This window comes from Magnolia sinica, chromosome 19, assembly GCF_029962835.1.
Source record: "Magnolia sinica isolate HGM2019 chromosome 19, MsV1, whole genome shotgun sequence".
Classification (NCBI taxonomy): domain Eukaryota; kingdom Viridiplantae; phylum Streptophyta; class Magnoliopsida; order Magnoliales; family Magnoliaceae; genus Magnolia; species Magnolia sinica.
In genome coordinates this window covers 34,416,124-34,440,457 of record NC_080591.1, presented here as the reverse complement: position 1 = coordinate 34,440,457, position 24,334 = coordinate 34,416,124, and the positions used below count along the sequence as shown (strand labels likewise).

At 43.4% G+C, this 24,334-nt stretch overlaps 1 protein-coding gene across 1 annotated transcript; it reads left to right on the top strand.

The window, feature by feature from the left end:
- The first annotated feature begins 6,265 nt into the window (after positions 1 to 6,265).
- On the top strand, positions 6,266 to 21,413 carry LOC131235269 (putative phytosulfokines 6). Its single transcript, XM_058232405.1, has 3 exons — positions 6,266 to 6,596; positions 6,697 to 6,773; positions 21,090 to 21,413. Exons 1-3 carry the CDS (start codon positions 6,500 to 6,502, stop codon positions 21,195 to 21,197), a joined length of 282 nt encoding a protein of 93 aa, XP_058088388.1. The 5' UTR covers positions 6,266 to 6,499; the 3' UTR covers positions 21,198 to 21,413.
- The last annotated feature ends 2,921 nt before the right edge of the window (positions 21,414 to 24,334 follow it).

The following is a 24,334-nucleotide window of genomic DNA, read 5'->3' as shown; positions in this document are numbered from 1 at the left end:
TACGGCGGGGGTGGCTGCGGTCGTTATTGCTAAGGTCGCTGTTACTATGGAGGCTGCTGAGGTGCTCTCGGCTGCTGCTGCTACTGAGCGCAGGGGCACTCATGAATATGGTGCCCTACTCTACCGCATCTAAAACACGTCCCTACAAATGACCTCTGGGGTGGTTCTGGCGGTGCTACTAGTGCTTAACGGGTCGTGTGCCTCTGCCACTATCAACACTGCTGCTGATGGGGGCCACCGGAGGGGGCCTTCCTCTTCTGGTCACTCCTCTGATCACGATCGCTCTATGTACCGGCCCAATCAGCCTCGTAAATCTGAGCCCTCCGTACTACCTCCTCGAAGGTCGGGAGCTCGTGCCCAATAACATGACCTTAGAGGCCGTAACGCAAGTCGTTCTCGAAACGGCGGGCCTTCCACCCCTCATTGTCAACCAAATACGATTTGAACCTAAATAGTGTGTAACGCCCCAAAAATTGAGAGTCGAGCAACGCTCAAATCCCAAGTTCCAATGCATCACTTATGCAACATAGATAACGATGATTAAATATTGTCCATATTAGTGAATTAAACATGAGTGGGATTACACCAACATAGCATATCATACTCTAGAGTTACTTAAATTGGGCAAGCGAAAAACTGATATGAACATATAAAGTATGCTACCAGGCTAAATAATACAAGTTTTTCTTCCAAAATTTATAAAATATCATAATGTAATTGTCTGACTAATCCATGTAACCCTTTAATCTCATCGAATCAGAATAAGGTCTACAGAGACCCGTCTGATAGCTGAATATAGGAGAATTCCTCCTCCTCATCTATGAAGTTTAGCTCCGTCGCGTAAGCTGCATCGGAACTTGCATCTAAATCAAAGTATGGTTGGTGTTTTAAAACACCGTCCCAGAGTGGGAGTGAGTGATCAACTCAGTGGTACTTAAGGCAAAGGTTAACATGTTATCAATTCAGTCAAGCAGTAATGATAAAGCAATACAATGATCATATCTTAAGTACTCTTATTAATGCAGGAATGATATGCGTAATGATGCATGCCCTCGCCTGCACTCCCTCAGAAACTTCATCTTATGGTCGCGCATGGAAAACTCCCTAAATGTACGCTTCCTCGCCAAAGCACATGCAATGCGGTGCATGGACGTGTTAGCCAGTACTTAATTAGATTTATTCATACAATAGATTCGGAAAGCTAAGGTACCTCCCTTTATATCACTTACCCAAATAATGATCCATCTAGGGTCGTCAATCCTAGTTAATTACATACGATAGGCAAGTTGTAGGGCATCACCCCTAATGAAAAGCAGTGGATAGGTAAGTTCACGAGTTCACACTCGAGGTCACTACGGAGAGGCTCGTCACCTCAGTGTAGGCCTAAATTTATACTCGAGGTCACTACGGGAGGCTCGTCACCTGAACGTAGGCCGACAGCTCGAATACGGTGTCCCATACACCACCATATTTGGCTTACGAGTTTGGGTTGCTCACTGGTTACTACGGGGAGGCTCGTCACCCCAACGTAGGCCGACAGCTCGACCACGGTGTCCCATACACCACCATGTCTAGCTCATGAGTTTTAGCAGATCTTGGTACCATGGTTAAATGAGCTTTACATTGGTAAGTGGTATCTTAAATTCAAGCAGTAGTGTCCATACATGGTAAACACACAATAGGTCAATTGGGTTATTTCACAAGTGCGATTGGTATGAGCGCACACTGAATTGATCAACATGGAACGCATGAGCACTCCACGTGGCCTAACCACTATTGACAATTAGCGTACGGCTCGGATTCATCGAACGTGCCTAATGTGGTGAAACAAATTTGGCCACTCAATCGGGAATCATTACCGATTACCTGGACTATGCAGTAGTCCCAAACATACTCAAATGTAGCATGTGGATACATGTGATATTCATAACAACATTTAACAATCAATTTAAATATAAATCTCATTTGAGCATTTTATCCAACACATTAGATAAGTTAACATACATATGCATTTCATCCATAAGTCATATATTGACAATTTACAAGACATGAAGAAAAACTATTCATATGACCAAGGAAACTAAGAATCCTGTCTTAATACACTTAATAAGTACAATCCATTAACAAAATCTTATTCAGACATTTTAACAAACACTTAGACTACACATTTCCAAATACATAGACTAGACTTATTACGACATGAATTATAGCAATTCATTTCACAACATCGGTTTTAAAGTATATAACATACATGTATTTAAGATTAGAACTTACTATAAGTACAAATCAAGATTTCACATTCATTCAAACATTTCAACAAACACATAGGATGCATTTTTATATTTACATATTTCACACATGTATAGTTTATCAAAACGTCATAACTAATATCATATGATAGCAATAAAGTCAGACATAAATCATTGCTGACATTGAAAGCCTTGAAAACCATAACCTAAACATTTATAGTCCGCACCTTTCGTTGGTTCGGTCGTTACGAACTCGGTTCGTATACTATGCTTCCATCTACAGCACAATGACTACCTAAAACATGAAATAGGTTAGCTATTTCGTCACTTCCTCTATTTGAATCCCTAAAACAGGATTAGGGTTAGGATTTCTTACCCAAATCATATTTAAAATCGACGGCGTGACGAAACAGGAGAGATGATTCGGTTCGTGGTGTAGTAGGAGTGAATCCCAACAACAATCCACAGATCTCTCTTTTCTCCTCACTCTTTTCTTCTCTTTTCTCTCTTCTCTCTCCTAGAGTTAGAGAATTCGTATGGAATGAGAGAGGGGTGGTTTAAGAGCATTATATAGGCCCAGAACTGATGTCAATGGCCCCAGGGCCATGGTATACTTAAGTTATAGCTAAAGGGTGTCTATTTTGGGCAAACAGGACTCATCTGGAGGCCCATTTCTCACCTAAGTCGTGGAGTAAATTCCCTGACCATAGATCTAAGCCAGGTTAAGGTTTCGGTCTGATCGGATTTGTAGATCGACCGTGGAGGACCTGTTTCAGTTCAACGGTCATCGTCACTCGATCAAGGCCACAAGTATACTGACATGTGTAGGAAAATTTTTCTGATCCACGAGTAAAGTTTGGTCAGAAACTGACGGTCTGAAACCTTCAATTTCGCCCGCAAGCGAATGGTCCAATTTACTTAAGTTTGAGTTCATTTTCTAAAGACATTCGTGCTTCTCACACACTTTGCTCAGGGCTTAAGTTGTGCATTTCTGGATACTATTTGGGCTCGATTCCCACGAGGCTTGTCAAGCCCAGTATGGCGGTCATAACCTTATAGTTTCGCGGTAATCGAACTTTTGATGCGCGGTCTAGGTCCGATACGAAGTTTTAATGTGCTCCCGAGCGCAACTGGGTTTTGAGATTACTCCTAGGTCTTTAGATAATGTTGAGTTAGCGTTTCTAATGGTTTTGGGTCTTGCAGTTCGTACAAATAATGGTACAAGATAATTCATCGATTCTTTTAACTTAGTACTTAACTAATTTTCATGTAATTTCTAAAGAATTCGGTCATTAAGGATTTCTTCCTGAGATGGTACTCGGGTCTTTGTATGAATTTTTTCGAGACGTTACATAGTGCCACAAAACAGGCTGCGTACTGAGCCACGGACATGTCTCCCTGCACTAGGGTCTTGAACTCCCATGCTCGCTGCTAACGAATGTGGTCGGGGAAGTATTGTCAGTCGAATCGATCAACGAAGTCCTCGCATGTCCATACGAAGTCAACTCCTTCAGCATGGGTGACGGAGGTCCACCAGTGCTCGGCCTCACCCTCAAACAAATACACAGCCAAAGGGACCTGCTGCTGGGTCATACATCTCATAGTCTCAAACATCTTCTCCACTCAGGAGCGCCACCTCTTTGATGCTGTTGGATTGGGCTCTCCCTGGAATTGCGGGATCGAGCCGAAGGAACTCTCTCAACAAGGCGCTCGCGCGCTCCTGCTATGTCTACTCTGGGGTCTCCGCGAGGCATCTGCCCTACCCTTGGAGGGCGGCTCATAGCCTGAAGCATCTGTTGCAACTGCTCTACACCAACAGGTATGGTAGGGGTTGCGCTGGTCTCAGTCGGAGGTGAAGGATCTGCAGGGGCCTCGGGTGTAGGTGCAGCAGTATCAAGTGGAGGAATGGGAACTATCGAATAAGATCCTCGGGCGGAGGAACGGGATCCTCAAGTGGTGGAGCGGGAGCCGCTCGAGTCACTCTGGTCACTCGGGTACCTTAGACGCCTCGTGTGTCTCGCGTACCTCGTCTAGGCGATATGGTCTACAGCAAAGAACAAAGGCGTGTTGGGACACATGTGCACATGAGCGATGTTGCAAAATATCGGGATCCCACAAGATCTAAATTTGAAAAGATTTGATAAGCTTAAAACGGATTAATTGGCTCTTGAGAAAAGGCTTATCAAGGTGATGCACTCACACTCACATTCGGTCTATAAGATGGGCAATCCGAGTCATTTACATGAAGAAATATATTCGATTACAATTACCCACGAACTGTACTCATTTGATGGATACTATAATCAATGGTTAATTGGCTTATTTGGAAATTGGGTAACTTTTACTATGATATAAGGGTTGAAATTCTACGTGTATGGTTAATTTATGATAAATAGTCATGGGATAAAATATTAGGTCAGACAGATCATACGAGCCATGCAATTTAAAAATCAAGGATATAACTTAGTGATATTTTCATAATTATTTTTGGTCTAGAAGTTTTGAAAAATCTAATGATTTTACATAATTCTAAGCCTGTTTCTAAGCAATTTTTATAAAATAAACCATATCTAAATCAGCACAGGTAAAACGTTGTTTACCAGATGAGTTAAATACACATATCAACGAACTTAAGCTATTACGGTAAAAAAATTCATGGCATCATATTTTACATTTGAGTCATGGAACTGGATTCAACGTAGAATTATTTTTGAAAGAATTATAGTATTTAACGTTGCCACATGTACACTATCTCTAACTCCTTTTGAAGTTCATATACATAATGTGTGATATAATGATCACGTGGCATCTTTTAAACCCTTAAATCTATTTGTAATCAGCCGAGTGTAGATAATAGGGAATCAATTGTGTTTCACCATCCATTTGGTGCAATAAACTGGTAGATGAACGGTTTACATTCTACTAGTACAAATCATAGAAACGGTAATCCGATAATCCCAGCGATTTCTGAACCATATCACATATACAATGTGTCAGTCAGATCAACGGTCAAAAAAAGCACCTGGTTTCCACATGCACCGCCAGTAGAGAGAGAGAGACTGCATTCTACTTCTGTCAAGAGAGCTCCGTATCCGCATTCCTGTGCGAACATGTTCAAAAGGGCCTCGTTTGTTAATGGGTTGCCTCAGAGAAATCATACATACTCGACCTGAGGCTTTCCCTAGTATGCTCGGGTTTTCTAGCTCTGACAGGTAGGGCTTATGGTACAATAATCAAGACTATTGGTCCGTTGCTTCCCAACTTGGATGGACCAATCCACAAAACTCTCCGATGTTTGAAGGTTTAACCACCAATCTTGAGAGCAGATCATGTGATTCTACTTTTCAATCGTCTATCTACAAGCCACAAATCCCAAGGTTAGGATCTTTCTGTCAGTGAATAGCTCATTCAGAGTGGGCCCAAAAGAAAACATGGTTTAGATTATTGACCCACCGGGCCCACTTGTCAAAACTAGAAGCTCGAGTAAAGTGTAAATCCACGGTTGTAGATCTTACAATTGAGAAGGATCTCTCTTGGGCTACAGTACTCCTTGTAAGATGATGGGGACTCTCCAACCTTACACATGGAATAATTGTACCCTATCCAAACCGGCAAAATCATTGATCCAGGTGTAGATGGTGTATAATTCAAAAATTACATTGAGAAGATAATATAAACCATCAGATTTTTCCGGATGAATTTGTACCACCCAATATTTTATATTTACTGTCTAATTGATATTCACCGATTGGATGGTTAGGATTGCTCGATTAGTGTTACTTTTAAAATATGTTCCATCTACAATGTGACCCACGATTTGGATGGTCTGGATAGCTCTAAGTCTTGCCACATGTGAGAAGTATGAATCACCGCAGAAATGGTGGCAAACTAAGTTAGTAGTGCAGCCCGTCTTTGTATGGAATATGTCAGACGAAGGAGACTTGGTGGGGGAGGAGAATGCAGAGGAATAATGGAAGGGGAAGTGGGCCCTACGAAGGAGATGGTGGTGCAACTGCTTGCTTTTGATTTTCTCATATTACCTCCACTACTTTTCTGCCAATCAGTTTATATCATTTTCTTTCTCAAATTCTTTCAAAAATTCTACTGCAGAGTGGGTATAGTGTGGGCCCCACACGCAAACTAGTTGGACGTACAACCAGTTGTGTATCAACATTTCTCTTTATATCTATACATCCACCATTGTTTTCTCATCTCTCTCTCTCTCTCTCTCTCTCTCTCTCTCAAAAACCATGAAGCATTCTCGCCAGCTTCTCCTCTCCCTCCTCCTCCTTTTCCTTCTGCCATGCTACACAACAAGAGCTACCCGTCTCCCAACTCCAAAACAAGGTAAGAAAAATTCCTCCTCATCCTCTCTCACTGTCTCAGAGGCTAAAACTGCTTTCTTCTTTTTATGCTTAAATATATGTATGGACCATTTTCATTATAGGGAAGGAGGAGGTGATGGTTAATCTATTTTCTGAAGTGGGCCATTCAAAAGAAATAGAGGAAGAAGATTCATGGACTGTAAGATGTTTTTTTTTTTTTTTTTGGTCTTTTGTCTTCTTCTTTTTCTTTTTTTTTTTGCGCTAGGGTCCTACATTTTTATATATACTATATATCATGCCCCTAGTACACGGTTCACGGGTTTTGACAGTATACGATGCCCCGTAAGTTCCGTACCTGGCAGGGTTTCCACCCTCCGTTGGATCTTAGATGATGATCTGAACCGTTCCTGTTCTGGATTCTATCCTTCACATGCCAGTGTGAGAAACATTTTGTGACAGGCAATTGTGTACGAAGATGAATAGGAAATATTGAATAGTGATTGACTGATCTTCCTCATGTGTCGCAGTCATGTACAACGACAACCCAAATCGTGGGGAGTTTTTTTTTTTCTTTTTTTGGTGGGTGCGGGTAAAATCATACTTATCAAGCAATTTTACACATCCCAGTGGAGCCCACCTTGATGTTTGAGAAATCCACCCCATTCATCCGTTTTTCAACTCATGCTAGGTCGTGAGAAAAATACGAGGCAGATCCAAAACTTAAATAGGCCACATGACAGAAAACTAAACACCCACCGTTGAAATATTTGTAGTTGAGAAGGTTTTAGTAATTTCCCTTTTCAATTTTTCATGTGGGGTGGAGTTTTGGATCTATCTTCTTCTTCTTCTTCCTCTTCTTTTTCTTTTTATTTTTTTATTTTTTTACCTCATATCTTAAAATGAGCTCTCAAGGGTTTTATTTTATTTTTTTATTTAGCTCGTGTCCTCGCACGAGCCTGTGTTCAAATGAGATAAATTTATCACAAACATCATGGTGGGTTCCACCTAGCTTCTGACAGCTGAAACTTCCTGCGTCAAGGGTCCCAGGCGATCCACATTCTCCAATTAAAGGCTATAAAATGAAAGGTTCAACCTTAAGTAGTGTGTAGGCCAAATTCTAAGAGAAATTTTAGATTATTACTATCATCTTCTTAGGGTAAGTTTTAGATTATGGTATATCACGTTTGCTTCATCGATTTGGACGATCTGGATCACCATCATTAGTACGGTGGGTCCTTACTCTTGCTCGGGTGGTAGACTCTCAGGAGTTTCAACTCCCAGTCAAGGGTTCGAGTACCCATACGTGGTGAAATTCCACCAGCGTGAGTGTGTGTGTGCGTGTGCGGGGTGGGGGGGAGGAAATTCCACCAGCGTGAGCGTGTGTGTGTGTGTGTGTGTTGGACTATGAGAGAAGTCTAGCCTGTTTATTTTCGTCCGACATCTTATTACCTGTTTAGATGTTTGGCTAGGGACCCGGACATCAGCTAGCTAGTTGATCTTAAAGCTTTGTGGGATCCACCATGATGTATGTGTTTTATCCAGGCTATCCATTCATTTTTTTCATCTGATTTTAGGGCATGAGCCCAAAAATAAGCCAGACCCAAATCTCAGGTAAGGTTCACCACGGGAAACAGTGGAGATTGAACACACACTGTTGAAAACTTTTTGAGAGCTTTAGAAGTTTTTGACCAAGCTGATAATATTTGTTTTTTCCCTTCATCCAGGTCTATGTGACAATATCAACGGGTTGGATGGAAAATAAAAATTAGCGGGCCTAGGAAGTTTTTAATGGTGGAAATTCAATCAACATTGTTTCCTGTGGTGTGGTCCACCTGAGATTTGAATCTGCCTTATTTTTGGGAACATCTCCTCAAATCATAAGGCCAAATGGATGGACGGTATGGATAAAACGCATACATCATGATGGGGTTCACAGAGCTTTGACACAGCTAGATGGCTAGTGTTCGTGTCACTAGCCAAACCGCGTCCTAAAAATCTGGGCGTTTCACTCTTTGGGTTCACCACAGTGAAAAAAGCATACAGATCACTATACCAATTTTCCAGCCATCCACTTGTTTTGCATGATGTGGCCCACCTGAAGAGTGAAACGTCCTGTTTCTTCTTCGGAACAAAGGATCTTAAACAGTATGGCCCAACTGCTGAAAAGGCCGGATCTTATATTTGTCATTTTGGCTCGTATGCTTGCGTGTGGACAGGCTAGTGTTAGCATTCAGGTAGCAAACCACTAATTTGTTATCGGAGATATTATTTGTAAATACCTCCCTTTGTTTTATGACAACTGTAGTCACCTCCCGTCTGTTTGAAGTTATTGGAAGCACCTTTCATCTGATAAAGATGGCATGGGAATCTGTACCAAAGTACTTGTCCTGTGGAGTTTCTTTTGCTAGAGTGTGGAGTCATTGTTATTGGTGAATGGCATCCAACTCATCCACCATAGTCGCCCACTATTGATCGCCTAAAAAATCAAGCCACTCACGTTATCATCATCATGTGGGCCACACTATACAAAACAATGGATAACAACTAAAAAAGTGTCAAAAAATCACTGGATGGACCTCTTGATAATTGGATCGCCCAAATTCCTGGGGTGCCAAGGTGGTGGACTTCCTGATGGTTGGATCAGCCTGCTTGGCAGATTGTCCCATTTTCATGCATTGAAAACAATGAATGGTTTGGATAGCAAACATGCTCTACGAGGGGTGCAACTTAATTAAGTAGGTTGGGTCGGGTTGAGGGTCAACTTAAGGCCGACCCAAACTCAAGAGAACCACCCACAACCCAACGGGGCTCGAATTCCAACCCAAGGTGCCTAACATGAAGTTTTTGGTGCTCAACCCAACCCAACCTAACACAACCTCAACCTCAACCCAACCCTAACATAGCCTGACCCAACCCAAATGTGCATGTTTGTTCCCAACCCAAACTAACTTGACCAAAATTTGCTCAACCTGAATTCAAACCAGGCTAGCATTTTTCAACTCGCCCAACACACTATGGTGGGCCCACAAGTCTGCAACTAGTTGCGCATGATATAGGATAAAAATGGTTGAGTTCTCAAAAATAATTGTGTTAATATGTGGTGGAATGCAATGATTATGTGAGAAAGGGGAGTGGTATTTGTAAAAATTGAAAACCCAAAAGAGTTTCCATTTGATATCTATATATATATATATATATATATATATATATATATATATATATATATATATATATATATATATATATATATATATATTGTTGATGTAAAAATTTGATCGTCCCTCGGACTTCCTTCGATTACCTGCATAAGAAGAAGACAAAGGAGACCCTGGCTAAAGTAGGGGACCCTCCAATGCCAAAGTCAGGCTAGGAATCTGTATCTTATAGTGTTGAGATGGTTTTGGAGAGAGTATTTTGCGTACCTTTCATCCTTAGAGTCTCTCCTATTTATAAGAGAAAGAGAATCCCGCCGTATGAGGATCCTTTCCCGATATCTTAGAGATTTGATTTACACGATATTTTGTTTATGGATACTTCCCGATCCCGAGATTTTCGGGATCAGGGATCCTTCTACAAAATTCTCGGGACGATGTTTAAGATTACACCGTCTCTCCTTTGCTTGACTAGGCCTTAATAGATTCGTAATCTCGGCTGGCTTACATATGAGACTTTTCGCCTACTATTGGACGAAACTAGGTTGGTTCAGGGCCGATGTTTTCCTTCTATCCGATAGCCGATACTACAACCAACCATACATGGGTTGTTTTTATAGTCGATTAGGTGACTTTCTGATTTAGAACTTTTAACAGGTCTTTTTAGACGTTACTGCCTCATTTACCGAGTCAACTTGATGTGTCCTATACTTGCATAAGGCTCTCGACTCTCCACTTCGGTCGGGGTTCATTTCCCACAAATCCGGGCAAGTCTCTCCTTTAACTTTATCTTGCTCGATCCGAACAATGTGCTCGGATCCTTCGGTCGGTTTTATTAGAGTTGGTTCACTTCATAACCGAGTCTCCGGACTTGTCATAATTTTTTCCCCAACAGTAAGCCCCCTATTCTTTGTGTCAGTTACGTCGGCACTAAGGAGTACTGTATTGCAGACCAAGGTTATGATGGGGTATTTATTGCTTCTTGTTTCGTTCTTGACGCGCGACGGATCATTACTCGAGGTCACACGAGCGAACAACCATCGAGTCGTTTCGTCCGCTTATGAGCACCAGACGCGTAGCGAAGATGTTACTTGTGTCAGTCGGCGTGCGCCACGCGTCGGGCATGGGAGTCGAAATAGGCGTCGATTGGACTCCTCCTTAAATGCTGCTGCCACATGGCTCGACTATAAAAAGAAGGGCGGGATCGTCTTTCACGATTTCGTCTGCCCAATTCATTTTCCTCCCCATTCTTCCTCCTCAGCTGCGTTTACGGTTTACCTTTCTTCTCCGTCTTTGCCTTCTTCTCTCCTCAACTGTGTGCTTATCGTCCTTCCGGTGAGTCTTATCTTTCCCCCCTTTTCTTTTCGACGTTTAGTGACTATGCATCCTTCAAATCCCCAGGGAGAGATTTCTGATGATGAGGGCGAAACAGAACATTTTTGAAATGTTTCGGAATCTCCTTCCTTATTGGCGGAGATGGCGATGAGTGCTAATGAGGCTTTCCAGCTCTCCGCAAGGATATCCAGTGGGACCCCAGCGGAACGTCCTACCCCTGAGGACCCCTCTGTCTTGAGACATACCCCGGGCAGGCCCACCCCCTTTTTTTCAGGGGATGACTTAGAAGACGAGGAGGAAGAATTAGGAACCTCTGAATCGGCTCTCCCTAGGAAACCGATGAGGGCAGAGTTTGGGGGAACCACTGAATCGGTCCCCCTACGGAGATCGACTTGAATCGCTGAGTCGGCGGCCGAAGAAGGAGAGGCTGCCGAGAGTGAAGAGGTCGGAGATGAACAAAGGGGGCTAGTTCCCTCAGTTTTGACTGAGATGGACTTACATAGGATTCGAATAGGGTATCATGTCCCTGACTTAGTAATTCTTCAACTTCCGCTTCCAAATGAATTGCTCGACCATCCCCCTCCTGGAATAGTCGCAATTTTTCAAGTAACCATGCAATGTGGCTTACATCTTCCCTTACAACCCATTGTTCGGGATTTTCTTTCCCGACTCAGGATAGCTCCTAGGCAGATAGTCCCGAATGGGTGGAGCAACTTTTTTGGATGTGCAGTGTTGTGGGCTGAAGCTGAGCAGCCCCCACTGACTGTGGACGAGTTCCTCTATCTATACCAAGTTCGGCCGAATACTTCGCAACCCGGCTGGTATTTTTTGAGTGCTTGGCGGAACAAGGGTGGTTCTTTGATAACCGACCCTCCTACCTCTAACAAGCACTGGAGAGAGAGATGGTTCTGGGCATGCGGTCGCTGGAAAACTGCCGAGCCTGGACTGTTCCAATCCCTCGTTCCCCGGGTGTTCTCTAAAGCAGGTGACTCGGCATGCCTTGTTCCTCGTCTTGTTCTGCTAACCTCCTCTTGGATCTAACTGAATGTCTTCTGCAAATATCTCCAAGAGAAAGCCGAAGTTATCAGCCAACGCTTTAGCTCGGATCAGAGACTTGTGGAAGTTGAGCCCGGAAGACAGATCTTGGAATTTTTCTGATTCTGTGTTTTGTCTGACACAGAAATGGCCGAAGCTCGACCCCTCCTGAGACCGTCAAAGCTAAAGGCTCCTCCTCGGTCAGTCCTTATATCAGAGCCTCGGCCCCCAAAGAAGGTTAAGACCGCTCCCTCGACCGCGAGCCTCCTGGCCCCATCGCCGCTACCTCGACCGCCCTGCCCGTCGTCAATCTTTCTGACCCCGAAGAGAGGACGGAGGATGTTCCTGCCGAGTCCCGAGTAGCTCCTGAGCCAACACAAGTCACTGAACGAGTCTCAGGGCATAGAGAGGAGCAGAGAGGGGAGAGTTCGAGGGAGGAGTCGGCTTCGCAGGAGCAATCCTCCTTCCATCGGGCCGTGGCGGATATGGTGCCTTGGGCTATTTCTGCCGGGAGCGAAAGGGAATTCGTTTCCATCTTCGAAGCTCCTGGGAGTATGATACTCTCCCATGCTGCCAAGGTCTTGCTCTAGGTGGGGTTTCAAATTTCGTTCTCTAGTGCTTTGTCTCTTTTAGCTATAATCAGACTTAGTAACAAGTTTTTTTTGTTGCAGCTCGCTCCTTGCCTACTGAGAGCCAGCGTAGACCTGACTGAGGCGGAGAAGCTTAGAAAAATGTGACGGACGTCGAAGCGTCTCAGAGACGGGCAGCAGAGGTAGAAGCCCAATTTGAGATCGCCTTCACTAGGGTCGGCCGTTTGACTGGCGAGTTGAGTTTGGCTCGGAAAGCGACTGAAGACGCTAGAGCCGAATGTGCTCGAATGACTTAGCTACTGAAGGGGGCCACGGAGGAGAGTCGACAATTTTGCCTGGCCCGTGATGCCTCGGAGGATAAGCTGACCCGGCTGAAGGCCGATACAAAAACGGTGCTCGAGGTGGCCATGAAAGAGGCAGGAGAGAAGGCCGTAAAAGACTTCCTTGAATCTCCGAAGTTCGAGGACGAGAGAGACCACCTATATGCTAGCGGGTACCAAGCTTGCATCTAAGGGGTGAAGCAATTTTTCCCCGACCTTGACCTCTCCAGTTTTGAGGATGGGCCTCCCGAGGATCCAGCGACTGAAGAGGCTGAGCCTGACGATGTTGCAGTTGGTACCGGGGTCGAGCCTGAAGCGATTCAGGCTCCAGAGGTCGTTTCGAATGACCCTTGAGAGCTCTGAAGCTCGATTTTTGTTACCATCATCACCTCCGATAGGAACTCAGATTTTAATACCATCATCGGCTCCATTTTTTGCACTGACACCAGCTCCGGCCCAGTTCGAGAATAGCGTTAACCGAAGAAGACATTTGCACGTTGTGACCGATCTTTCCTTTGCCCCTTTATAGTCTAACAATGTATTATCAAAGCAAGATGTAACTCGATGTAGCACGCTTATAAATGAATATGAACAGTTTCATTTTATTCATTTTTGACACAGTTTACATGCCTGTTTTTTTTTCAAGTCTTTTTCATTTGCTTTGCCGTGCGGACTTTAGGGGTAATAGGTTTTCAGATGCTTGGCGTTCCATGGGTGAGACAGTAGTTGTCCAGTTAGGTCTTCCAACTGATATGTCCTTGGTCGAATGGTGGCTGAGACGATATAGGGCCCTTCTCAGTTAGGTCCCAGCATTCTTGAGCCGACTTCCTTAGTGTTGAGGAACGCCTTTTGGAGAACCATGTCTCCCACTCGAAAATGTCTGACTTTGACTCGGGCGTTGTAGAAACGAGTAACCTGCTATTGCCGAGCTCTCATAAGTTGCCGAGCTCTTTCTCTTTGTTCGTCAACAAGATCGAGTCCGAGTGCCAGGAGTTGTTCATTATCCTCTTCGTCAAATGAACTGACTCGGGCTGAAGGCAATCCAATCTCGACTAGAGTGACGGCTTCTGAGCCATAAGTAAGGGAGAAAGGAGTTTCGCCCATAGCAGTTCGTGCTGTAGTTCAATATGCCCACAGTATTTTCGGGAGTCTTCAGCCCACGTTCCTTTGGCTTGGCCGAGCTTAGTCCGGAGGTGGTGTTTGATGATCTTGTTGACTACCTCAACCTGCCCGTTCGTCTGAGGATGGTGGGGTGATGAGCACATGTTTCTGATCCCGAAGTTGCCACACATCTCTCGAAAGCTATTATTGTTGAACTGCTTCCCGTTGTCGGTAATAATGGTCTGGGGTATCCCGAACCGACAAACAATATTTTTCCACACAAAATCAATGATCTTTTGTTCGGTTATTCTTGCCAATGGCTCGGCCTCGGCCCATTTCGTGAAGTAATCAACGGCCACGATAGTGAACTTAGTCTGGCCTTTTCCAACTGGAAGCGGCGTCATGATGTCGATTCCGCTTTGTGCGAAGGGCCAAGGACCGGTCATAGGTGTTAGTTCTTCTGGAGGTCGTCTCGGGTAATTTGTGAATCTATGACATCTATCGCATTTCTGAATGAGCATCGTGTTGGATGGTCAGCCAGTAGTATCCCTGATGCAACACCTTATGCGCGAGTGACCATCCTCCTAAATGGTTCCCGCAGATCCCTTCATGGATTTTTCGTAGTACATAGTCCGCTTCGCTGGGGTTTAGACATCCCAGTAATGGAGTGTAATAACCTTTCTTGTATAATGCCCTGTTGAATATGGTATAACGGGAGGCTCGGACTTTTAATCGTCCGGCCTCGTCGCGGTCTTCAGGCAATTCAACCTTATTAAGATATCGAACGATCGGATCAATCCAAGAAGGTTCCGTGTCGATCATATGTACGATCAACTAACTGGTTCCTCGATACTTGGCTTTGCTACGTACTCGATTGGAACAGACCTGGGTATATCGTCTTCTTCAGCGGATGCAAGTTTTGCTAACAGGTCGGCTTTGGTATTCTCTGTCCGAGGGATTCGAGTAATAATACAATATTGAAAACCTTTGATCAGTTCTTTCATTTCTCCATATACACTTTTAATTGTTCTTTTCGTGTTTGATATGTACCGGTAACTTGGTTGACGACCAGCGGAGAATCGCTGAAAACATTTAAATGCCTAACACCCAGGCTGGCCGCGAGTCGAAGGCCGAGTAACAATGCTTCATATTCTGTTATATTGTTTAACGCTTGAAATCCGAGTCTTAAGGCATATTGCATGTAGGTCTGATCTGGAGTTTTCAGAACTAATCCTGCCCCACTTGCCTTAAAGTTGGAGGAACCGTCGACATATAATTTCCAGGGTATCAGATTGGCCGATGAGACAGGAGAAGCAGTAGTTAATTCTTCAATGGGCTCGGCAGTATGCCTATTCGTTACGTTGTCTTGCGGTGTTACTTCAGCAATGAAGTCGGCCACAGTTTGCCCTTTGATTGCCACTCTCGGCTTATATTGAATGTCGAACTCGCTGAGTTCGATCGCCCATTTCGTAAGTCGGCAGGATGCATCCGGTTTCTGTAGAACCTGACGCAATGGAAGATCTGTCATAACGATGATGTTATGGCTTGGAAATATGGTCGAAGTTGGCACGAGGAGACTACTAGAACTAGGACTACCTTTTCCAAGAGTGGGTATCTCGTCTCTGCCTGTAATAGTGCTTTGTTGACGTAATAAACCGGCAACTGTTTTCCTTTGTGCTCACGTATCAGGGCCGAACTAACTGCCACCTCGGACACCGCCAGATACAGCAACAAAGCTTCTGCTAACTCAGGTTTTGATAAGACTAGGGGAGATCCAAGGTATGACTTTAACTGCTGGAACACTGCTTCGCACTCTTCCGTCCAATTCGACGTTTGTCGTCCCTTCAATTGTTTGAAGAATGAGAGACATTTATCCATGGCTCTGGACAGGAAACGATTAAGTGCTGCTACTCGACCAGTCAATCTTTGTATATCTTTAATCATTTTTGGAGACTCCATGTTAAGCAAGACTTTTATCTTTTCCAGGTTAGCCTCTATCCCTCGCTGACTGACCAAGAAACCGAGGAACTTTCCCGAGCTTACGCCAAAGGAGCACTTGCTCGGATTTAGTTTCATTTAGAACTTACGCAAGATGAGGAACATTTCTTCTAAGTCGGCTATATGATCGGTCGCGCGTACACTTTTGACGAGCATGTCGTCAATGTACACTTCCATCGTTCGGCCAATCAGCCGAGCAAAGAGTCTGTTTACCAATCTCTGATAAGTCGCACCAGCATTTTTCAAACCAAATGGCATCACACGGTAACAATAAAGGCCTTTGTCAGTGACAAAGGTTGTTTTAGATTTATCGGACTAATGCATTACAATTTGATTATACCCTGAATACGCATCTATAAAGCTAAGAAGTTCATGCCCCGTGGTACTATCTACCAACTGATCTATCCTTAGAAGAGGAATGCTATCTTTCGGGCAGGCTTTATTTAAGTCGGTATAGTTTATACAGACTCGTCATTTCCCGTTAGCTTTCTTCACCAGTACGACATTTACTACCCATTCTGAATAGTATATCTCCTCTATGAATTCTGCTTTCAGGAGCTTGCTAACCTCTTCTCCTATGACTACGTACCTTTCGAGGCCAAGAGGTCGTCACTTCTGTCGGATCAGCCGGTAGGTCGGATCAACATTGAGTCGGTGGGTGATCACTAATGGGTCGATTCCTTGCATATCTTCATGGCTCCAAGCAAATACGTGAGCATATCGTCGGAGCAGGGCTACCAGATTATCCTTCAACGGTGGTTGCAGAGACGAGCCAATTTGCACCGTTTTGGACTCGTCTGCCCCGACCAAGGGCACTGAAACAAAATCTTCAGCTGGCTGCCCTCGTTCATGCGTCTCAACCCGGGGGTCTAGTGACTCGATAATTGATACTTCTGCTGGAGCTTTCTCGGCGGGTCTCTTTACAGCTGTCATGTAGCAACGCCTCGTGTCTTGTTGATCTCCTTTGACGACTCCTACTCCCGACTCAGTCGAAAATTTTATGGAGAGGTGGTACGTATATACGACGGCTTGGAGGATACTCAGAGAGGGCCGACCGAGTATAGCGTTGTACACAGACGATTGGTCAACTATCAGGAAATCAACCATTGTTGTTGCTTGGTGCGGATGATTCCCGGCTGTGAGCGGTAGTGAAATGATCCCCTCCGGGAGTATCTGTCCCCCTGAGAATCCTAGCAACGGGGTACGAACCGGTTGTAACGTGGATCATTCAACACGGATCCTGTCGAATGCCTGAGTGAATAATATATCGGCTGATGACCCTGTGTCGATGAGAATGCGGAACACCCTTCGGTTAGCAATAGTCAGAGTAATGACCAATGCATCATCATGTGGATGATGGATCCCTCAGGCATCTTCATCAGTGAACGAGATACAATACTTTTCCTTCCTCCTCTCTTTCGAAGGCCGAGCTATGATCAAAATATCGGATTCAGGTCAGCTGAGGCTTATGGCGTGATTTTTCCAGGCGTTATTTGAGTCGCCGCCGCACAGGGGTCCTTCGACTATTGTCCGAATTTCTTCCATAGCTAGGTTGTCGCTCGGTCGTTCTTCTATTGTTCCTATTCTCTCGACATGTTTTTTGAGTCGACCTTCTTGGATAAGCCTTTCAATCTCTTCCTTCAAATGATAGCAATCACTTGTATTATGACCATGATCGCGATGATAGTGACAGTACTTGTCCTTATTCCGTTGGTTTGGATTACTCCGAAGCTTATTTGGCCAATCCATGAATCCTTCACTTTTGATTTTCATCAGCACCTGTTCCCGAGGTTTGTTAAGCGGGGAGTATGTAGAGAATGTTCGGTCGGGTCGCTTTCCTGACTTGCATTCGTCACGTGTTCGGTCGTCCTTGCGCTTCTTCCCTCCGGCCGAGTCAACCTCACTTTTGGCCGACCCTTTGGCTGTGGTTTTTGCGTTCTAGATGGCCTCGTGTAAGTTTCGCGTTTCCTTAGCGTCTGTGTATTTATCTGACCGAATCATGAACTCCGCTAAAGTTTCGGGTGGATTCTTGTCTAAGGACGCCAAAAATGGCTTATCCCTTACGCCTTGTATGATGGAGTTAAGTGTTGTCTCTTCTGAATGTTTCCGGACTTGGAGCGATTCGAAGTTTAATCGTTTAATATAGTCTTTCAACAATTCTCCCTCCTTTTGGACTATATTGTTCAGGTGCGCTGGATGTTTGAACTTCTTCTTCCCGCCAATAAAATTAGTCAGGAAGGCGTCACTAAGTTCTATGAAGGTTCGGATGAACTTTGGTTTCAGCTGTTTGAACCAAAGTCGGGCTACGTTAGCTAGGGTGAGGGAGAAGGCTCGGCATATCACGGCATCCGAGGCATCATGTAATTTCATATACGTTCGGAAGCATTCGATGTGCTCGGTTGGGTCGGATTTACCCGTGAAAGGCGTAATTTGTGAAAGACGGAAACGTTCCAGTAGTCGGGCCTGCATTACTTCCTCTACAAATGGGGACGCTTTTGTTTCGAGCCGATTCTGGCACAAATCACGACCCTGATTCACGTCTTCAATCTCCTCCCGCACCTCCCTCCTGAAATCTTGGAGGTCGGCTTTCCAAGGTTCGTTACTTTTGGCCATTCCCTCAATTGGAGGCCGACTTCGTCTTCGCCGATCAATTTCATGTTGGAGGTCAGCGGGGGGTAGAACGGCAGTAACGGAATGAGCGGGGGTCGGCTCGGACGGACCTTGGTGCTAACTTCTCTGAGGGATTGGCGGTTGCAGAGTATCAGGCTCGGGATCAGCAACTTGCTGTGGGGCGTTAGCCGTTTCAACATCCGGTGGAACTTGCTGCCGGTGTATTTGTTCCAACAGCTGTTTCATGATGTTGATGTCGGATCTGAGTTCCTGTACCTCTTTATCCAGTCGCTCATTACCTCGGTTCCGCTAAGTGTTCGTCCCAGCAGAGGTCGCTGGTCGAGTAGTGAAATTCTGGCCTTGAGTCCCTCGAATAGCGTTTGCATCCGACGGCTCAATGGCAGCAGCCTCATTCGGATCTTCTGGCACCATCTTTCTAGTAACCACCATTAAAGCACGTTTTTCAACCTTTGGATAGAGCGTAGGAAACGACTTTTTGTATCGATTCCCACAGACGGCACCAAACTGTTGATACAAAAATCTGATCGTCCCTCGGACTTCCTTCGATTACCTGCACAAGAAGAAGACAAAGGAGACCCTGACTAGAGTAGGGGACCCTCCGATGCCAAAGTCAGGCTAGAAATCTGGGTCTTATAGTGTTGAGGGGGTTTTGGAGAGAATATTTTACGTACTTTTCATCCTTAGAGTCTCTCCTATTTATAAGAGAAAGAGGATCCCGCTGTATGGGCATCCTTTCCCAATATATTGGAGATTTGATTTACACGATATTTTGTTTATGGATACTTCCCGATCCTGAGATTTCCGGGATCGGGGATCCTTCTACAAAATTCTCGAGACGGTGTTTAAGATTACACCGTCTCTCCTTTGCTTGACTCGGCCTTAATAGATTCGTAATCTCGGCTGGCTTCCATAGGAGACTTTTCGCCTACTATTGGATGAAACTAGGTCGGTTCAGGGCCGATGTTTTCCTTCTATCCGATAGCTGATACTACAACCAACCATACATGGGTTGGTTTTATAGTCGGTCGGGCGGCTTTCTGATTTAGAACTTTTAACAGGTCTTTTTAGACGTTGCTGCCTCATTGACCAAGTCAACTTGATGTGTCCTATACTTGCATAAGGCTCTCGACTCTCCACTTCGGTCGGGGTTCATTTCCCACAAATCCGAACAAGTCTCTCCTTTAGCTTTATCTTACTCGATCTGAACGATGTGCTCGGATCCTTCGGTCGGTTTTAGTAGAGTTGGTTCACTCCATAACCGAGTCTCTGAACTTGTCATATTTTTTCCCCAACATATATATATATATATATATAGAGAGAGAGAGAGAGAGAGAGAGAGAGAGAGAGAGAGGAATGCCGGCTATGCACCAGTTCTTCCGAGTTCTGCTGAGAACCTTTTGAGAACTCATTTATGATGATATAAGTTCAAAATTTGAACCGACCACCTAATGAAGCACCCCATGAAACCACAAGGGCCCAACTTTTACCCTGATCCAAAACTTTGGTAGGCCAAGACGAAAGAGAGGCAAATTAAGGGAGGAATCTATTTCCTTTGTCATGGACCACCAGAGCTTTGGATGAGGGTAAAAGTTGGGCCCTTAGGGTTTCATAGGGTGATGCATTAGGTGGACGATTCAAATTTTGGGCTCATATCCCCAAAAATGATTTCTCAAAAAGTTCTCACGAGAACTCATGAGAACTGGTGCGTAGTTAAGTATCTCTCTCTCTCTCTCTCTCTCTCTATATATATATATATATATAGAGAGAGAGAGAGAGAGAGAGAGAGAGAGAGAGGAATCCTCACCTACGCACCTTTGTACATATGTCATAGGTATAGAATTTGAATGGTCTGCATGATGCGGCACTCCTTCAAACTCTATAGGCCCGATTTTCAGCTTCATCCAAAACTCTAGTGTCCATATCAAAGAGAAATGCAAATCAAGGGAGGAAAATGTATCTTTTTGCCATGGCCCACCAGAGTTCTGTATCGGGCTGAAAGTTGGGCTTGTGCGGTTTCAAGGGGTGCTGCATCATGTGGACCGTTCAAATTTTGTACCCATAACACATGTGCAAAGATGCGCATATTAGCATTCCTCTCTATATATGTGTGTGTGAATATATATATATATATATATATATATATACTCATACTAAAGAGGAGATGAGTTTACCATTATACCATATCACTGCTGCTTTCTACATCTACTCTGTCCATATATTACCCTTTCCTTTCTATTTTTGGTAAAAGAATGGTGCAACTTAGTACTATTGTATTCCCCGAAGTGTAAAAGGATCTTATTTTTGTTGTTTGATTTTGATGTGTTGGAATTTTGGTTTCCGGTAACTTCTGCAGCTGATGGCGATGGAAGATTGTGGCAATGGAGATGAAGAATGCTTGAAGAGAAGGATGACATCCGAAGCTCACTTGGACTATATCTATACACAGCATCATAAGCCATAGAGAAAAAAATGGACCATTTCCCCTTTTCCTCGTAATCAGGATAATATCTTCTCTAGCACTATGCGTGGACCCCCCAAAATTCCGTTTTTAATGCTTCTTGATTATCATATCAAACCCAGATCCCTAGAGTCGAAGTTATCATGTGGAAGCTATACTTTCTACCTGGACTTCTACTTTTGTATGGATGATTACATCTACACAGTTGTTGTTTCTTAATTTAAACATGCTTTATTAGCCTAAGAAAAGAGACTTGCTCCTCATTTTCACCGCCGCATAGTAGATCCGGACAGTTCATCTAGTTGGTACCGCCACTGGTGTGCCATCTAGGGAAAATCCCACTGATTGGAGATTTTCACTTTCCATCCAAAGGATGTTTACAAACAACGGTCTACATCTCAATCCTTTCTATTTTTGGTGTGGATCTCCGGTCGATGAGACTTTTATCCACATTTCAATACCCAAGTATGGATGGTGTAGATGTACTGTCAATAAGATTTTTGCCCACATTTTCAACACCTTTGAACGGATGGTGAGGATCTCTAGTGGATGATCGACCCTTTTCTCTATGTGTCTCATCCGTAGTAGGCCAGTAGAAGAATAGTCCGGATCACATCCAAAAGAGAGTGAAGAGTTGAAGGATACATGGTCACTATATTTTTAGTCATTCATTAGTGCAATGTACACAAGGGAGTGACACCAACCAAGATAACCTGCAATGGATGTTCGACAACATACAAGTGACAGGTCACGGAGAAAATCAAGAAAAATTACCACGCATAACAGAACTCCATATTTGTAAGGTTTGCATTATTTCAAATCCTTGAAGAAAGTGACAATATATATCAACCAAGGAAGAAAATAATGTATAAAAATACCCTTATATAGACATAGCCACCCAACATGGACTAAGGGATAAGAGATGAAAATAAAAATAAAAATACAAACATAATACAAACGTACAGGTGATAGGACAAACCCACATCTACCATGGCCATCCAACTATACAACCCAGCCATGTGTGGCATGAGCATGCATGTTATCAACTAGTAGCAGTTTGCAACAAGGAATTGTGTGCAGAAGGCAGTGTCTTGATGAAAATATTGGTAATCTGATCGTAAGATGCCATATGAGCAAGACAAATGATGCCGGACTAATACTTGTCTCAAATAAAGTGACAATCAACCTCTATGTACTTCATCCTCTCATTAAAGATAGTGTCGGAAGCAATCTGAACTGCATTGATATTATCCACATAAAGTGGAGTCGGAGCTTTGAGATGAAAACTAAGATTTGATAGAATGCCCCAAATCTACATAATCTCACTGCATGTAGCAGACATCACATGATATTCAGCCATTGTGCTGGACTTGGAGACCGTGGATTATTTCTTACACTTTTAAGAGATGAAAGAAGTAACAAAAAATACATAATGTCTAATAGTAGAATGGTGTGTGAAAGCATAACCAACCCAGTTTGTATCAAAATATGCATGAAGTTATAAAGGAGTACTGGAAGAGAAAATAAACATCGGTCCATCATCCTTGTTAAGTACCGAATAATCCAAAGCATGGCAGTCATATAAAGAGTTCTCGGGACAGAAACAAATTAACTGACAACTTGGACAACATATGCAATATCGGGACAAGTCATCATCAAAGACACCAAATGACCCACCAAGCAATGATAAAGTGTGGGCTGCTCCAAAAGGTTATCATCGTCAAGCCCATATTAAACATTCAGCTCCATAGGAGTTTGAACAAACTTATGATCAATCAATTGTACAAGAGCAGTGAGATCTATGGTATACTTATGCTAGCTAACAAGAATCCTACTTTAAGATCAAGAGATCTCGAGGCCTAAAAAATAAAAGGGATCCAATCCTTCATATGAAATGAAGAACATAAAATCATTTGTAACTCAATAATCTCATAAGAGTCATTATCAGTCAACAACAGTCATGCACATAAATCGGAATGAGATAATGTCATGGGAAGTGGTGCAAGTAAAGATGGGTCATATCCACTATGACATAAGCTAGGACTAACAACCACATAATGAAAACACTAGAACTAGGCTCGTGGATCCTATTTGAGGCTTTACATTTCTTTTCTCGAATGACACACCATATCTCTCAAACCATCATCAGAGCCAAGTGGTTGTGCCATATACACCGTCTCATGCAGGTCACCATGAAGAAAGTCAGTCTTCACATTCATCTAAAAATTTTGCCAAGTACGAACTAAGGCAACAACGAGAAGGGTACGAACAATTTTCATTTTCTCCACTGGGGCAAATGTCTCATCATAATCAGTCTCATATTCCTAAGAGTATCCTTGAGCAACCAGCCATGCTTTGTACCGAGAATGAGATTCATTAGATTCCAACTTCATGGAATATATCCATTTGTTGCAGATAACCTGCTAGCCTAGAGGATGTGGAACTAGGTCTCATATATGCTTCTTAGTCAATGCTTCAAGCTCCGCTACCACAACATATCGCCAACAACTCTGAGAAGAGGCCTATAAATAGGAGGTAGGGACAAAAATATAATCTAACATGGAATACATGGTAAACATAAAGTAAATCAAATGATTAAGAGATTTATAAGGCCGAGTAGAGTGACAAACAGGAGGGGGAATCAGATTAGTAATAGGAGGAGGACGAGGATCTGCAATAGGTGGAGTGCTCAGATAAGGAGTAAGAGGTGGTGATGCTCTAGGATGATATTGATAAATTTGTAAAGGATTAGGAACAAAAGAAGCAATTGAAATATCTGAAAAATTAGTTAGTCCAGAGGGAAAAAAAAATCAGGTGGAACAATAATGATAAATGACTTGGAATAGAAAGGTACATGCTACAGAAAAACTCTATTATGAGAAATACGTACCCCTCTATAACTAACATCATAACAATAAAACCCATTTTGGGTATCACTAAAGCCCAAATATATACACTAAGTGAACTTGGGGGATAGTTTCTTATGTTTTCAAGTAGGAAGATGAACATAATAAACAAACCTAAACACACGAAATGATGAATAATTAGGTAATATGCCAAACATGATAAAATAGGGAAAGACATTACTTAGAAGGAGCATTAGCATATGATTAATAAGATATACCAAATGTAACATATAT